At 38.0% G+C, this 17,291-nt stretch overlaps 3 protein-coding genes across 3 annotated transcripts; 2 read left to right on the top strand and 1 right to left on the bottom strand.

Moving 5' to 3' along the window:
* Positions 1–532: 532 nt before the first annotated feature.
* On the top strand, positions 533–3,885 carry LOC124541359. Its single transcript, XM_047119213.1, has 4 exons — positions 533–551; positions 638–703; positions 1,139–3,748; positions 3,860–3,885. The coding sequence occupies exons 1-4, from the start codon at positions 533–535 to the stop codon at positions 3,883–3,885; spliced, it is 2,721 nt and encodes a 906-aa protein (XP_046975169.1).
* A 220-nt stretch (positions 3,886–4,105) lies between these two features.
* LOC124541657 lies at positions 4,106–6,509 on the top strand. The gene is made up of 8 exons (XM_047119584.1): positions 4,106–4,226; positions 4,892–4,975; positions 5,080–5,172; positions 5,273–5,443; positions 5,664–5,713; positions 5,789–5,857; positions 6,091–6,126; positions 6,364–6,509. Coding segments are annotated over exons 1-8 (582 nt in total). The 5' UTR covers positions 4,106–4,224; the 3' UTR covers positions 6,441–6,509.
* Positions 6,510–13,060: 6,551 nt separating this feature from the next.
* LOC124541358 lies at positions 13,061–17,291 on the bottom strand. Its single transcript, XM_047119212.1, has 5 exons — positions 17,124–17,291; positions 16,370–17,013; positions 15,739–15,968; positions 14,179–14,319; positions 13,061–13,884 (listed from the first exon to the last, which is right to left on the bottom strand). Exons 1-5 carry the CDS (start codon positions 17,289–17,291, stop codon positions 13,061–13,063), a joined length of 2,007 nt encoding a protein of 668 aa, XP_046975168.1.

Genomic DNA, 17,291 nt, shown 5'->3' with positions numbered 1-17,291 from the left:
ACTAAAATAAATATATATCGGAAATAATTAATGGACAAATTTTTAAAAATTACAGATACAAGGACAAATTTATCACTTACTGGGAACTCTGTTACCACTACCTGATGCAGATCATCAATTTTTACAAATTTATTTTATGGGCAATTCAGATGCGGAAATTAATAATCGTTGTGCTCACAATCCAACAGTGAAGAGAACCATTGTCCAACAATTACAAATGTTTCTTCATCATAATAACAATTTAGTAAACATGTTCAAAATAGCATTGGATCGGATGCCATCTGATAGCCATAACATTATTATTCGAGCTGACAAAACACCTGCCGGTGAACACACAAGGAGGTTCAATTCACCTACCATTGATGAAGTGGCTGTTGTCATTGTGGGAGAAAATTTACAATCTAGAGATATTGTGCTTCATCGTCGGAATAGTGATTTAAAACGTGTATCTGAAACACACAGGAGTTATGATGCACTACAATATCCTTTAATCTTCTGGCAGGGGGAAGATGGATACCATTTTAATATCAAAATGGTAAATCAAGTAACAGGTAAATGAATTGAACAAGATTAAATAATATTTTTAAATTCAATTCGTCGAAGTAACAATTTAAACATTTATCATTTTTGATTGCAGGTGCTGAAACCAACAAAAAAGTTAGTGCTATGAATTTCTATTCATACAGACTCATGATCCGTCAAGGTGAAGTAAATCATATTTTGATGTGTCAACGACTTTTTCATCAGTTTGCAGTTGATATGTATGTCAAAATTGAGACTGAACGATTGACATACATCCGTTTGAAATGAATGAATGCTCAGGATGCTATGTCATATGTTAGGCATTATGGCCGCCCAGACTTATTTGTTACATTCACATGTAACCCAAAATGGTCCGAAATCGAGAAGGAATTACTACATAGCCAAACACCAGTTGATAGACATGACTTAACCGCCAGAGTTTTTAAACAAAAATTAAAATCTCTCATGAATTTTTTAATAAAGCATTGTGTGTATGGCCGAGTCCGTTGTTGGATGTACTCTGTAGAATGGCAAAAGCGTGGATTGCCACATGCGCACATTTTAGTCTGGTTAGTGGACAAAATAAGGCCAGATGAGATTGATTCCATAATTTCAGCTGAAATTCCAGATGAAATAGTTGACCCAAAATTGCATGCAGTAGTTACCAAACACATGATACATGGACCTTGCGGACATTTCAACTACAATTCACCCTGTATGGTCGACGGTAGGTGTTCCAAGCGATACCCAAGAGACCTGCTTGCTGAAACCATAACGGGAAATGATGGATACCCATTGTATCGTCGGCGATCAGTTGCGGACAGTGGGCGATCGGTAGTTGTGAAGGTAAGAGGACAAAATGTTGATGTAGACAATCGTTGGATTGTGCCATACTCGCCAATATTGTCCAAAGCTTTTGAGACTCACATCAATGTGGAATATTGTAATTCTGTGAAGTCGATAAAGTACATATGTAAATATGTTAATAAAGGTAGTGATATGGCTGTCTTCGGTGTAACCAATGCAAATGATGAAATATCACAGTACCAGATGGGTCGCTATGTAAGTAGCAATGAAGCTATTTGGCGAATCTTTTCATTTGCGATCCATGAAAGACACCCTACAGTAGTCCATTTGGCAGTCCATTTAGAAAATGGTCAACGAGTTTATTTTAATGAATCTAACGCGGCAGACAGGGCGGCACATCCACCGTCGACAACATTAACAAGTTTCTTCACAGTCTGTCAAACTGATGATTTTGCTCGCACTTTGCTGTATGCTGACATGCCACGCTATTACACATGGAACGCATCATCGAAATCGTTTCAGCGTCGAAAACAAGGAACACCAGTTGAAGGACATTCAAATGTATTTGCTTCAGATGCTCTGGGTCGCATCTACACAGTACATCCAAATAACGATCAATGTTATTATTTGCGGTTGTTGTTGGTGAATGTTCGTGGTCCGACATCGTTTCAACAACTGAGAACAGTTAATGGACAGCTGTGTGCGACTTACCGTGAGGCATGTCAACTATTACATTTACTTGAGAATGATTCGCACTGGGATGATACGCTCAAGGATTCCGTAATATCTTCATCGCCGCATCAAATTCGTACATTGTTTGCGATTATCATATCGACATGTTTCCCCTCGAATCCAAAAGATTTGTGGGTTAAGTATAGAGATGACATGTCTGAGGATGTTTTGCATCGTGTGCGCCGTCAAACTTTGAATCATACACTACAAATGACTGAAGAAATTTACAATGACACATTGATCATGATAGAAGATATGTGTTTATTGATGGCAAATAAAGTATTGTCGTGTTTGGGAATGACAGCACCCAATCGTCATATGCACGATGCATTAAACCACGAGTTGCAAAGAGAACATCAGTACGACATTGAAGCATTGGCCGAAACAGTTCGTACAAATGTTCCACAATTAAATCAACAACAAAGAATTGCGTACGACACTTTGATAGAAGCTGTGAACAGTGGATCTGGTGGAATTTATTTCCTTGATGCTCCCGGAGGAACCGGAAAAACGTTTTTAATTTCATTGCTTTTGGCGAGGATCAGATCGCGAAATGATGTTGCTCTAGCGTTGGCTTCATCTGGAATAGCTGCAACTCTGCTAGAAGGCGGGCGGACTGCACATTCTGCCTTGAAATTACCACTAAACATGCAAATCACCGAAACACCAATTTGCAACATCGCCAAAAATAGCGCAATGGCCAAGATCCTACAGGTATGCAAATTGATTGTTTGGGATGAATGCACAATGGCCCATAAGAGGTCACTGGAGGCACTGGACAGAACGTTGAAAGATCTTCGTGACAACCAAAATATTTTTGGTGGGGCCATGATTCTGTTGTCAGGTGATTTTCGTCAGACTCTTCCAGTTATTCCCCGATCAACTGTTGCTGATGAACTAAATGCATGCCTAAAATCATCAAATTTATGGCAGTACGTAAAGACACTCCACTTAACAACTAACATGCGAGTATTTTTGCAACAAGATGAAACTGCAAATGTGTTTGCGAAGCAGTTGTTAGACATTGGAAATAATAAAGTTGCAGTGGACACCTCGACCGGATTCATCACATTACCTACAGATTTCTGTCACATCACAGACTCAAAAGTGGAGCTTATTCAGCGAGTTTTCCCAGATATAGCGCAAAAGTTCAATAACCATAATTGGCTGGGTGAACGAGCAATATTAGCAGCGAAAAATAAAGATGTCGAGGATCTTAATGCGACCATTCAGAATTTTCTTCCAGGACAGTTGGTTTCCTTCAAATCAGTCGACACCGTAATGAACCAGGATGACGTAGTCAACTATCCCACTGAGTTTTTAAATTCACTGGAATTGCCTGGATTACCACCTCACAATTTGCAGTTAAAAGTGGGATCAGTTGTCATCATGCTGCGTAACATTAATCAACCTCGACTATGCAATGGAACAAGACTGGCTGTGAAAAGACTGATGAATAACGTCATTGAGGCGACAATCATAAAAGGAAAATATAAAGGAGAGGATGTCTTGATCCCGCGGATACCGATGATTCCAACGGACTTACCATTCGATTTTAAACGGTTACAATTTCCAGTGCGTCTGGCCTTTGCGATGACCATAAATAAATCGCAAGGACAGTCGTTAGAAGTTTGTGGAATCAACTTGGAGTTTCCCTGTTTCGCGCATGGACAATTATACGTCGCGTGTTCGCGCGTCGGAAAACCGTCTTCTTTGTTTATTTACGCACCACAAAACAAAACAAAAAATATAGTTTATGAGAAAGCTTTAAATTAATTAACAGACTGTATTTTAACAGTGTGTGTCTGTGAATATCAAATTTAAACCTTATAAATAGCCAGTATTTCAGGAAAACTCTGTTTTGTAAGCAAGCAACATGATGTATCGAAAATAATATAATATAATAATTCATGCTTTATTCAATAAATGCTTTTTTATTAAATACGGATTCGATTTGTTTGTTTTAAAATCATTTTATATAAAAGATTAGGTCTTTTATTTATCGATGAGGCAGTACGAAGTCTGCCGGGTCAGCTAGTCTATGATAAAAAACGTGTACTGTTTCATTCATCAGAAGTCTGTGGCTACTCAGAAATAAAAAAAAAAATGTCAAATATCACTCTTGTGTTTTGGTGAAGTGCTTTGGTTGTGCAAGTGTTTATAATGTAAGTATTTCTGTTTTTACTATTTTAAAAAATATTGATTAATAATTACTTGTAGACAGTAAACAATTCATAATTACTGCTTAAACACCCTCTCAAGGTTAAAATGTAACAAAAGAAGTGAGTATTTTAAGTTTTATTGTCCTGTTCCGCAGATTTTAATGGCGGGCGACTACGGCCGCCCGTAACGTTTACGTATTTTGTCAAAATAAGGGTTTGTACAAACGGCAAACGGTACTGTGCGGGATATGGGTTTTCCACGTTGGCTTTTGCTTTTATTTGGTTTTGCGTTTTTAAAATTTGGTGTGGACCTTTTAATTAGCTTTTTTTATTAAAAACTTTTATTTGACTTTATTGTTTGTTCGGGTTATATCTTGCAACTAAATTTTAAAGCACTTATCCTCATCCTATTGAGTTTAAATTTTGCATACACGCTTAGTATGAATGACAATCCATGATTAGTTCTGTGACGAGAAGAATATATAAATAAAAAAATATGCAGTATCATTTTTGTTGCTTTGTGTATGTGTGTGTGTTGGAGTTGGAGTTTTGGAAAATATGTCTAACAAAAAATCTTAAAATTTATTTGCTGCTTTGTATTCTGTTTTAACGTGAATGTGAATATTTTTATTTTTAAGAAATCTAACATTGAATTATACAAATTTTAGGTCTGAGAATAGAAATGTTTGTGGTGGCCAAGGCAGTGGCAGCCAAGGCCGTGGGGGACGTGGTGATGTGCTGATTGATCAACTGTAAGTGAACGTTTTTTTAGTAAAAGGGTCCCATATGTGACAACTTTTTATTTTGCAACTATTAAAGCGTAAAGTAGTAGTAACAGTTTATAATTATTTTTTAGATCTATTAGTAACAATGCGGCAAGAGGGGCGCGTCGACGTGGACGTGGGCATGCGCGAGGACAAGGCCGTGGGAGAGGACGAGGTGGACAGGCGTGCGTATCTTTTTCTATGATAGCAATCGAAAAAGTCTGCAGGAAGACATATGTATACAGACATATATTTTACAGCTTTTTTAAAAATTACTTTTTTCAGTGCTATTCAAGAAGACCCGTTACACCAAATCCGGGCGAAGAGGCAACTCACCCAACGCTGCATTAACGCGCTCCCGGCAGAGGCGAAGCGAGAATTTTTAACCCGCAAACGGGAAGCTGAACTGGAGCGCATGCTCCTACCGGATGCACCACCACGCAAACGAGCAACAAAGTATGAATATATATATATATATATATATATATATATATATATATATATATATATTACACACACACATATATATATATATATATATATATATATATATATATATATATATATATATATATATATATATATATATATGTGTGTGTGTGTGTAATATCGCTATATATTAAAACTATCAGTTTGTCTTTTCAGTAACATATTACATTACATAATTATTTTACAGAAAGGCATCTCCAGAACGAATGCCCTGTGTCTTCAAAAACCTACCAGGAGGTAAGATCATTACCTCATTGTCATTAGTAATTTGCTTTGTTTAAAGTTCGCTACATGTAAATTTGTTTGTTTCAGAACACTCGTACACTCGTCCAGGTGAACTCGCAGCAGTTCCATCCACATCACGTGGCCCTCAATTTGTAGGTAAGATCATGACTTGATCGTGTTGTGGTTATTAGTGATTTGCCATGTATAAAGTGGAATAAAGTGGTGGTGGTGGTCAAGTAAAGCTATTAATTTAAGAAAACTGGCACACAGAACCAGCAGTGGTTGCATTTAAGTCAGGCGTATCTCATTCTGTCGTTAAGAAGGTTCTTTCTTTTGCCGCACTACTTTGCCTAGTTTAAAATACGTTACATCTAAAGTTATTTTTACAGAACGGTGTCCCTCTGATGCAGCTCTTATTATACCCGGTATGTTTTTTCTGTCTATTTGAGTCATGGTAAGAATAATTTTGCGTGAAAAATCTGTTTGTTTCAGTCAACAAAGCTGGAAGAAAGAGACTGGACCTAACAGCAAATGTCAAAAAGCAAATGTTTTTCAGAATCTGATTCTGACTGCTAATTAACTAACTTTTACCAATCAAAAGTCAGAATCAGATTCTGATCAATTCTTATTGTTTTTACCTCAATTAAATTTCTTTTGTACAGAAATCGGTGCAGAAGTTGTCGTTGCCGCGGCATCCACTTCCAGCCCTTGTAGTTCTGGTCCCCCAGCAATTTGTTAGTATTAATAGCCGGTGTTTATTCATACTAGTATCGGTAAGGGTGATGGGTTTTATATACAAAGTTTATTTCAGGTGTCTCTTCTGTGTTGTTGACTTCTATGACAGTGACAATGATGACAACCTAAATATTGATGACTTGGACAGTGATATCCTCCCGATTAGATTGGAGCGTAACGCTGCGGCTGAACCCGCATGCGTTAATGACTTAACTGCTTTTCAGACCAAAGTTTTACAGGCGGAAGATGACGCTAATGATCGAGCTGTACGTGACATTATGCCCGATGACAGTTACACTTTTAACTGGAGTAAAGACAGACAGACTTTCCACGGTCAGCGTGAGATATTTACTGGAACGTCAGGACCAACTTTTGACGTTAATGTCCAGACTCGACCGACTGACATTTTCGACAAGATGTTCGACGTCGACTTTATCGATGTTATTTGCACAGAGACCAATCGGTACGCAGAGCAGAAGATAGCTTTGCTGCGAGAGCAGAATCAGCTATACACTCACTCTCGGTTCAACCGGTGGGCTCCTACCGACAGAAACGAAATGATCACATTTTTAACAATACAAATCCTACAGGGCCTCTTTCCTTTACCGGAAGAAGAGGCATATTTTAGATTTAACGGGTTTGGAACATTCCAATATTTTTCAAAAATAATGTCTTATAACAGATTTCTATTGTTAAAAACTTCACTTTGCCGACACGCAGACATTACAGGACAAGACTAAACTATGTAAGATACGACCCATACTTGATTATTTTAACAAAAAGTTTTCGACTCTGTACATGCCTTCGCAAGTGATAGCCATTGACGAATCACTCCTCAAATGGCACGGCAGGCTGAGTTTCGCCCAAAAGATAAAGTCCAAGGCCGCAAAAGTGGGTGTGAAAACATATGAGCTGTGTGATTCGGCTAGTGGCTATCTCTGGGCGTTTTTTGTGTACACAGGCAAAGACACAGAAGTGACTGCTGACAATACAGACGGACAGGTGGACCAACCAGACGACGAACAGCCGATTGACAGACCTGATAATGACGAGACGAATAACAGTCTACCGACGTGTTTTTACAATGACCGACCTACAACGGCTACTGCCAAGATTGTGTACGACTTGATCGAGCCCCTGCTTCACCGTGGACATACATTAGTAATGGACAATTTTTATAATAGTCCTTTACTATTGCGATGTCTTAAAAATCAAAAGACAGACTGTTTTGGAACACTTAGACTCACACAGTGAGACACCTAAAAAAGACAGATTTGCGACAAGGTGAAGTAGTGGCCACGTACTGTTCTGATTTGTCCGTTTTGGTATGGCGAGATGCTAACATTGTGAGCTTGATCTCAACATATCATAACCTTCAAATTGAGACTACAGACAAATACAACAGACTGACTTATAAACCAAGCATAGTACTCGACTACAACAAGACCATGGGAGGAATAGACAGGAAAGATCAATTTCTGTCTGCTCAGCCCGTGGAACGTGTGAGGAACAGAGTTTGGTACAAAAAACTCTTACGTAGACTGTACAATGTTGCAATTTTCAATTGCTTTGTGATATTTTCCAGTGTTCACCGGAAAATATAACATCGTAAGTTTCGGACTGTACTTGCGGAAGACTTACTGAAAAGACATCGACAAATAGATTTGACAAGTGAATCACGACATTTGAATCTCAGATCAAATACGACTGGACAAGTAGTGACGACTGTGAACCGACCTACCGTACGACATAAAACACAGGCCAGACCCATAGTTGACAGCAACCACTTTCCGGTTAGAACAGGATCAAAAAATACATGTTGCTGGATGTGTCCAAAAAAAACCAGGACTATTTGGAAGTGCGAAGAATGCGACGTCAATCTTTGCATCGAGGGTTGTTTTAAGGCCTATCATAAACCATAGGAAGAACAGGGTGGGTGCACATATGACAGAATTTCAATGAAATTAGACACATGCAGGTTTCCTCACGATGTATATGTATATAACAACTTTTATATAATATATTTAATTATACTTAATATATAATATATATTAAGTATAATTAAATAATAAAACCTAATTAAAATTTACCTTTTATTTTACATAATATGATTTACATTTTTTATATATTAATATTAAATAAAATAATAGCACCTAATATTTACCTTTTATTTTACATAATATGACCATTTTTATATATTAATATTAAATAAAATAATAGCATATAATATTTGTCTTTTATTTCACATATAAGCATTTGCGCTAAAACTAGTGTGTACGAAACTTTAAAAGGTCGGCCATCTTGACGACATTTCGCTGTCGAGTGTTATCGCGATGCGAGTCGTGATAATTGTGGAGAGAGTGTTTTTGTTTTGGTTTATTTTAAAATTCACGGTATGTTAAGTATTGACTTTTAGGTACCAAATGAAAGCTTATATAATCTATTTTCACGATAAATAGATAAAATTAATATAAACTATAAAGTAAAGTACTAAAACTTGGTATAAAATAAAAGTTAACTAAAATTTTACCTATGTTTCTACATTTTTATTTTATTTTTTGTACTTTAAGTTAATATTTGTCTTTTAATATTAACAAATATCAATTCTCCATAGATTCAGCTATGTGTAGGGTTTTTTTTACTTTGCTATAGCTCAGCGCTGCGAAATTACGATCGCGCGGGCGGACGCGTTCAAGTGGTTAGTACGACGTCATAAACCATCAACTCCTACCTATGCTCTGGGCGAAATGGCAAAAGAAAAAGGCCAACAGGTCCTTCGACTACCACCCATACCATTACATACCATTGTCAGTATAACGCTATTGAGCTGATTTGGGCCCAAATAAAAGGTCACACCGCAAGAAATAATACATCGCCGCCATTTACGGCAAATAAGATGTTGGCCCTATTACAAGACGCCATCAACAAAGTTCAGCCTGAAGACTGGTCGAAGGTTGTGAATAAAATAAAAAGGGACATTATGTCTGATTGGGGTCGTGACATCCATATTGACAATATAATGGACTCATCGTTAATAATATCCGTCACAGATACAGATGATGAATTTAGTGACAATTTAGATGTTCCTGGTTCTGATATGAGTTTAGACGAATAAAATCATTTTTATATAAGATATGTTGTTTCATTAATATAATTATAGACTTTTTACAATAATAATTGAACTACAGCCAATATATGTATATTTTTTATTATAAAAAAAACATCAACTATCCATTGTAGCAGTACATCCCATCACTAAATACGTCTATGGTATTACGTTAAACGCATAATACTTTACTTAATTTTTCTTTCCATTAGATTATATTTGTACACTAGAACATTCTGGTTTGGTTTAATTTAAACTATTTCAGTAATTAATGCTTTAATTTATTACGAATGTGTTACAGCTGAAATACTAAGTCATAATTTGTAAAACGCGGCGACTTTCAAGAGTGAAACGAAACGTTACTGAAACTGTCACCCGCACCATGCTACAGCGCAAATAGTATAGAAGAAAAAATAATGACCCTATCCATATATATATACAGGGCCAGAAGACATATAAACTTATAAAAACAATGTTTGTTTTTCCATTCATACGCAGTCTTCAAAAACCCTTGAGTCGTTTTACTTTAAAACCTTGATTAAATCCAGAAATCATGGCAAACTTGGCGTAGCATGACGGTAGTGTTAAATTTCACCATCAATAAGAAAGTGTAATGCTTCTACGTTGAATAGAGTAATTTATCTAGTGTGATAAAAATATAAATTCATGGTGAGGTATCAAATAAAAGAGTTACATTTGCACATTTCAAAACATTTATTTTGAGATTATTGTCATGTAGTCTGTGTTTGGAGATGTGATTAAAACTGTTATAAAAAACTATTTTCCCTGCCCTTGTCTTGAAAGTTTGTGAAGTGTTTAATAGTGTTTAATAAGCCCAAGAAAGTAACAGACTTGCAATTGACTGGTTTTTTATAAGTGGAAAGATCATTACTAAGAATAATTTGTTATGACTTCGGGTCAAGGCAATCATGTTAAAGTGATTAAAAGCCTCAGTCAGAGGGTATTAAATTTAACCCAAATCCATGGTAGCCATGAAATTATCTCAAACCAAATTGTGCATGAGAATAATTTAAACAATGCCGGATTCCTAAAAATCATTCCAAAAAATCGATGCAAAATGTAAAGTTGGGGCAAAGGGAAGAAAGTTTACACTCGAAGAAAAAATTATGGAAGCATCTATTTTAAAACAAAGCCAGAATTACAAAGCAGAATTACAAGCTAGGGTTACAATTTCTTAAGAAAATTAATTGTTCTGCCTTCTATACGAACACTTCAATGCCTCTTGAATTATTTTAATATAAAACCAGGTATTAACAAAGAATTCAACGTTCGGACGTCTTCGACAGAGGTTTTGTTGAATAATGCGATTAAATATTACTTGAGGAATTATAATGACATCTGGCTTGAAAACTGGTTTTCGTTATCTCTGACACGTAACATCTGGACTATTTGCTTTGTTTATCGGACACTTGTTTTGCTTACGGATTGGTATAAAACCAGAAATTAACAAAGATATTTTTAACCATTTGAAATTAACTGTCAGAAAACATCCTATTGAGAATAGGTTGTATAACCTTTTATTTGATGAGGAGGCATTGTCACCTAGTCTCTACTTTTCTAAAAATAAAGTAATTGGCTTTGAAAACTTTGGGAGTTAAAAAAACAAAAAACATTGCTGATCATGCACTAATTCTGGTGATTAAAGGTATTAATTCTAAAAGAAAGCAACTAATCTTATTTACTTTATGTAAAAGTACTACCAAAAAGTTTGATTTGAAAAAAATATTAATAGCCACCATAAGAGTCCATTAGTTGATACACCTCATCTATTAAAAAGACTAAGTAATATTTTTATGACAAAAAAAATATTAAATTTGTTCAAGAAAAAAAAAGAAAAGCTGGCAAAATGGGAATATTTAAGAATTTTATTGCATGAAGACTCTGTCTTCTGTCAAGAAGATGAATTAAGAATAATTAATAAATTGACAGAATACCATATAGATCCAAAAACAGTGCCAAAAATGAAAGTCAAATATGCAGCCAAAGTTTTTAGTCAGCGAGTGTGCCGTTATGAGATACCTAGCAAGTGAGTTCGAAAGAACATAGCTTAATACGTGGGTGGTCTAAAAAGTTTCCGACCTCAACTTGAAGATGGCAGCACACATCAATTAAAGTCAGGGAATGTAATTGTGCATCTTTTGACAGCAACACTTCAAAGTTTCAGCCATTTTTGACACGCGGTTTTTATTTGACAGTCGTTGGAGTGAGTCGATGTGAGTATTTTTGTGAAAATGGAAAAAATCGAGTATTTATAATATAAAATATTTGTTTTTTAAAGGGAATACCCCTACGCAAATCAAAGATGAGTTAGATTCTGTGTCCGATATTGTGTACCGTCATTTACCACATTATATTTTTGGGCAGCCGAATTTAAACGTGGCCGTAAGAGCTTGGGAGATGATGAACGTTCGGGACGTCCAAAAACGATAACTACTGACGATAACATCGCTAAAGTTTACCAAATGGTGTTAGAAGACCGCCGAATTAAAGTGAGAGAGATAGCAGAGACAATGAAAATGTCCAAAGAACGTGTTTGTCACATATTAAATCAAGATTTAGGCATGAGAACGCTGTCCGCGCGTTGGGTGCCGCGTTTGCTAACGTCAGACCAATGACGTGTTCGAATGAACATTTCCAATGCTCTGTTGGCGCAGTTTAGGCGCAATAAATCCGAGTTTTGGCGCCAACTAATTACTGTAGATGAAACTTGGATACGCCACTATACGCCTGAAACAAAAACACAGTCAAAACAATGGACTGCAAAGGGAGAACTGGCTCCAAAAAAAGCGAAGTCTGTTTTTTCGGGATAGCCATGGAGTTATCCAAATCGATTATCTTCAAAAAGGGAAAACCATTACAGGAGCATACTACGCATCGTTACTTCACAAGCTGAAGGCAGAAATTGCGGATAAAGGTCCACATTTGCAGAATAAGTAAATTCTGTTTCACCAAGACAACGCCCCGAATCACACCTCAACGGTTGCCATGGCGAAAATCCATGAATTACGGTTTGAACTGCTTGACCATCCTTACTTACCTTACTCACCAGAACTAGCCCCAAGCGACTTCTTTCTGTTCCCTCAATTAAAAACTGCGCTCGGAGGACAAAGATCACCTTCGTGAGAAGGTGATTACCTCCTCATTTGACGATTATTTTGCAGAGAAGAATGCCGAGTACTATTTGGACGGATTAAAGAGATGGGAGCATTGCTGGGAGAAGTGTGTAGAGTTACAAGGAAACTATGTATGTAGAAACATAAAAATAAATTTTAAGAAAAAAAGTCTTGTATCTATGTTAGTGTTAAATAAAACACGTCTATTCGCATGAATCGTTTATTCGGACTGGCTCGACGTTGACAACTACCCTATACTTATAACATTAAGAACACAACACCTCCACCCTTATACAAAAATACTTAAAATACACTTTACTTATTGTAATACTACTTAAACAAAAAATATAAACAATAAAAAAATTTTTTTTTGCTCGATATCATCTAATCGTTCTCGCCGAAACCATATCGAACTGGTGGTTTCCGGACTCGCATAACCCGACGATCTGATGACCGACTACTACCAGGGCTAGGCCCTTCCCTTTCCTCCGACACATTTGACTCTTCCACGGGGGCTGGGATCAACGAATCGCTCACCTCTTTCGGTCCTGTAGTTGAGATATCATTGGTGCTTAAACTGGGGCGATCGTTATTGTAGAGTGGCGGTTCTAAATTGGACACGCCATTATTAGTCTGATTTGAGTTATCACCATTGGTCACGGAGGCTGTCAAAGACTTTCGAGATAGTTTGTTACCTTGATTTTTATATTGTACAGCATCTAAAACAACCTTACTGGAAATATCGTTAAGTTGGTTTTTAGTAACTCTTATTTTAATTTGATCGATGTGCCTGTGTGTTTCTGTTCCAAAAATGGATCTTATTCGGTAATCGCTATTCCCTAATGCCTCAACGATCGTACCGGCTATCCATTTATCTACGCCCTTGTACTCACGATACCAGACGAGCGCTCCAGCTTCGAGCTGGCGCTGCGCCCCTCCCGCAGCTCGCTCGCTGCGCGCCTGTTGCTTTGCAACTCGCGAGGCCCTTTCCGGTTTTAAGTTATCTAGTCGCATCCGTAAATTACGCCCCTGCAAGATTCTTGCTGGGCTATCTCCGGTAGTAGGATGTTCGGTATTTCTATATGCTAAAAGAAATCTGTTCAACGCTACGGATACTTCTAAATTTTGTTTAAATGCTTTGTTTATTACTCTCTTGCATGTTTTGACCGCATTTTCAGCGGCTCCGTTTGAGGCCGGGTGATAAGGGGCTGAGAAAATATGTTCAATACCGTTATGTTTTAAAAAATTCTGAAACTCATAACTAGTGAAAGGAGGTCCGTTATCACTTACTGTTTGCCTAGGTATACCAAACCTTGCCCAGAGGTCTCGTAATACAGAAATAACATCGCTGGCTGTCGTTCTTTTCATACTGATGGCTTCTATCCATTTCGAACAAGAATCGACTACTACTAAATAAGTTACCCCACTTATAGGACCCATAAAATCCAAATGGAGCCTAGACCAAGGGCGCGACGGCCAAGGCCACGAGCGGGGTGCCTGACCAGGAGGCGCATCAGCCGTGGCCGCGCACACTGAGCACGCGCGGCACTCCGCCTCCACGGCCTCGTCGACTCTTGGCCACCAAACATAACTACGGGCCAAGGCTTTCGTTTTGACCATGCCCATGTGTGTATCATGTAACTCTGAAATTACTTTATTTCTACATACCGCTGGTATAACTACCCGGTGACCCCACATAATACAACCAAGTTCGGAGTATAATTCCTTCCTCCGAGCAAAGAAGGGTTTTAATTCTTTTATGTCTACCTCTTGAGGCCAGCCATCTACTATTAAACTTAAGACGCGAGCCAAAATAGGATCCCTGTTCGTTTCCTTTCTTAAAATATTATAATCCAGCAGCATCGCTTCGGAAGAAAAATGTAAGTACGTTTGTTCAGGTAGGTCTACGTCAATAACGTAATTTTTTTGAGATTTAATTAAACGTGATAATACGTCAGCTGTATTTTTGTCTGTTCTTACGTATTCAATGGTAAAATCATAAGCTGACAATTTAATTGCCCAGCGTTGAAGCCTACTCGCTGCCGCGCTTGGGATACCTATGTTGGGTCCAAAAATACTAACCAAGGGTTTGTGGTCGGTCCGGAGTATAAACCTTCTACCGTATAGATAATTATGGAATTTTTCGATTGCATAGACTATTGCCAAAGCTTCTTTATGAATTTGACTGTAGTTTATCTCATGAGCTATCAGAGAACGTGACGCGTAAGCTACTACCCGCTCGGGCGCGTTACTCCCCGCGCCGACAGCGCGCTGAGCCAGCACAGTGCCGAGCCCCCTGGAACTGGCATCGACAGTTACCACGGTTTCCTTTTCCATATCAAAATGTGCTAAAGTTGTTGAATTTCCTAACATTTTTTTTACTTTAATAAAGGCTGTGTTTTCTTTTATTCCCCATTTCCAATGTTTACCTTTTCTCAAGAGGTTATAAAGTGGTGCCAAATGTGAGCTCAAATTTTTAATGAATTTTCCACAAAAGTTAACCATTCCTATGAATGACTTTAATTCAGTTATATTATTTGGATGGGGCATGGAATTTATTGCTTCCACCTTATCCGGATCGACTCGAACACCGTTCGTATCGATGACAAACCCCAAGTATTTTACTTGTTTTGATAGAAAACTACATTTATTCTTTTTAATTTTCAGACCATTTTGTTTTAAAATATTAAGAACACGTTCTATTGTGCTCAAATGGTTTGTTAAATCTGTATTTTTAATTAAAATATCATCGTAAAATACAACAACGTCTTTAATACCCTTAAATAAATCTACCATAATTTTTTGAAAGATTCCTGGACTGGAAGACAGCCCATAGACAAGGCGATTATATTTATATAAGCCCCTATGCGTATTGATAACGGTGTATTTTCTTGATTGTTCCGCTAGCACGATTTGATTGTATGCTTGTGAAAGATCTAGCTTAGTAAAAAAAATATTTCCACTTAGATTGCTAAACAAGTCTTCCATTTTTGGAACAGGATATCGATCAACTTCCAGAACTTTATTTAAGGTTACTTTAAAATCAGCACAGAGTCTCAAACCTCCGTCCGGTTTCCGCAACACGACCAATGGTGTCGCCCAATCGGAATGCTCCACCGGCTCAATGATGCCGGCGCGCAGCATCGCATCTAGCTCCGAGTCGACGCGCTCGCGCAGCGCGTACGGCAGCGGCCGCGCTCGGCAGAAAATCGGTTGGGCACCTTCGCGAATACACAGCTCGGCTTGACCGCCCGTGTACTTGCCCAATGTGTCGTCAAAAAGGGTTTTATGCCTAGAAACAATTTCAGCAATCACATTGTGGTGATCTTTGTTAGCTCCTAAGTGATGATTCGGAATTGAGCCTACCGGTATACATATTGGTATTTGTAACTCCGCTAACCACTGACGACCCAAAAGATTGGTCGTTCCCTTCTCTAATACATATAGATCTAATCGTTTTTTTATAGTAGTATACTCCACTATTGTTTCTATAAACCCTATAGGTTGGACAATGGAGCCATCATAAAATTTGATATTTAATAAACAAGGTATTAATGGTAAATGGCTAAAGTTTTCATAATAAATTTGTTTACTAATACAAGATAAGGCGGAACCGGTATCAACTTCCATTTCTAACAAACAACTTTAAGTGTTATACGCACCGGTTTATAATTACATAATGACATTTGATACATGTTTTGTTCACTCGAGTCTTTCAGTTCGCCGTCTTCGTATTCGTCATCTTGCTCACTCATCAAATGTCCCGGGGCTCTTTTTTGCCCGGCACTGGACGCTCCGTGCTGCCCGAATGCTCGCCGACCGCGACCCCGCGCTCCTCTCCTTGAACGCCCTGTGTTGTTTACGTACCCGCCGCGTGATTTCATAAACCGATAACTACTAGCTGTCTCCGCTGAATCAAACATTTGCGCACGATAAGATTCATGTTTTTTAGGACACATCTTCCTAAGGTGACCGATCTCGTGGCACCCACTGCACACGTAATCCTTATATCTGCACTCCGTAGCTTTATGTCTGTTATCGCCGCATTTCGAACACTCGCTCAAATAGATTTTATTTATTCCCTCGGTCCGGGCTACGTCTTCAACCGCGCTTGCATCGCGCTCAGCCGCTTCTAATGACAGCGCTAAAGCTATCGCTCGGTTGTAAACTATGTTTTCTTCGGAGAATAATCGCTGTCTAATTACTTCACTTCTGAGCCCATAAACTAGCTGGTCTCGGAGGTTCTCATCTAAGGTTGCGTTGAATTCACAATACCTTGAAAGCTTCTTAAGTTCTGTGACGTAAGCTGCTATTGATTCGTCTTGAAGCTGCCGCCGCTGACGAAACTTATACCTTTCAGATAAAACCGACGGTTTAGGTTGCAGATGTGCTGATAGCAACTGCACTGCCTGATCAAATTCAAGGCTGATGGTTTCTTAGGACTTGCCAAGGCAGCTAATAAATCATACGCTTCTTCTCCCATAACCGAAATTAACGTCGGTATTTTTAAATCATCCGCCACTTTGTTCACCATAAAGTACATTTCTAGTCTTTCTACATAACTTAACCAGTTCCCCGATTTTACAATAAACTCACGCATATGTCCGACCGACAT

This window comes from Vanessa cardui, chromosome 28 (genome assembly GCF_905220365.1).
Source record: "Vanessa cardui chromosome 28, ilVanCard2.1, whole genome shotgun sequence".
In the NCBI taxonomy this organism is placed as follows: Eukaryota; Metazoa; Arthropoda; class Insecta; order Lepidoptera; family Nymphalidae; genus Vanessa; species Vanessa cardui.
The sequence above is the reverse complement of the archived record's forward strand: the minus strand, read 5'-3'. Positions and strand labels throughout refer to the sequence as shown.

Bases quoted from the DNA above. Each gene is read 5' to 3' on its own strand.
- LOC124541359 (XM_047119213.1), top strand. The intron at 704-1,138 runs GTGAAGTAAATC...CCATAATTTCAG, and splicing joins CAGACTCATGATCCGTCAAG to CTGAAATTCCAGATGAAATA. The intron at 3,749-3,859 runs GTTCGCGCGTCG...GTATTTTAACAG, and splicing joins TGGACAATTATACGTCGCGT to TGTGTGTCTGTGAATATCAA.
- LOC124541657 (XM_047119584.1), top strand. The intron at 4,976-5,079 runs GTAAGTGAACGT...ATTATTTTTTAG, and splicing joins GATGTGCTGATTGATCAACT to ATCTATTAGTAACAATGCGG. The intron at 5,858-6,090 runs GTAAGATCATGA...TTATTTTTACAG, and splicing joins ACGTGGCCCTCAATTTGTAG to AACGGTGTCCCTCTGATGCA.
- LOC124541358 (XM_047119212.1), bottom strand. From the start codon at position 17,291: ATGTCGGTCGGACATATGCGTGAGTTTATTGTAAAATCGGGGAACTGG. The intron at 17,014-17,123 runs GCAAGTCCTAAG...AAGTTTCGTCAG, and splicing joins ATGATTTATTAGCTGCCTTG to CGGCGGCAGCTTCAAGACGA. The intron at 14,320-15,738 runs GTTTGAGACTCT...AAGTAATTTCAG, and splicing joins GTTGCGGAAACCGGACGGAG to AGTTACATGATACACACATG.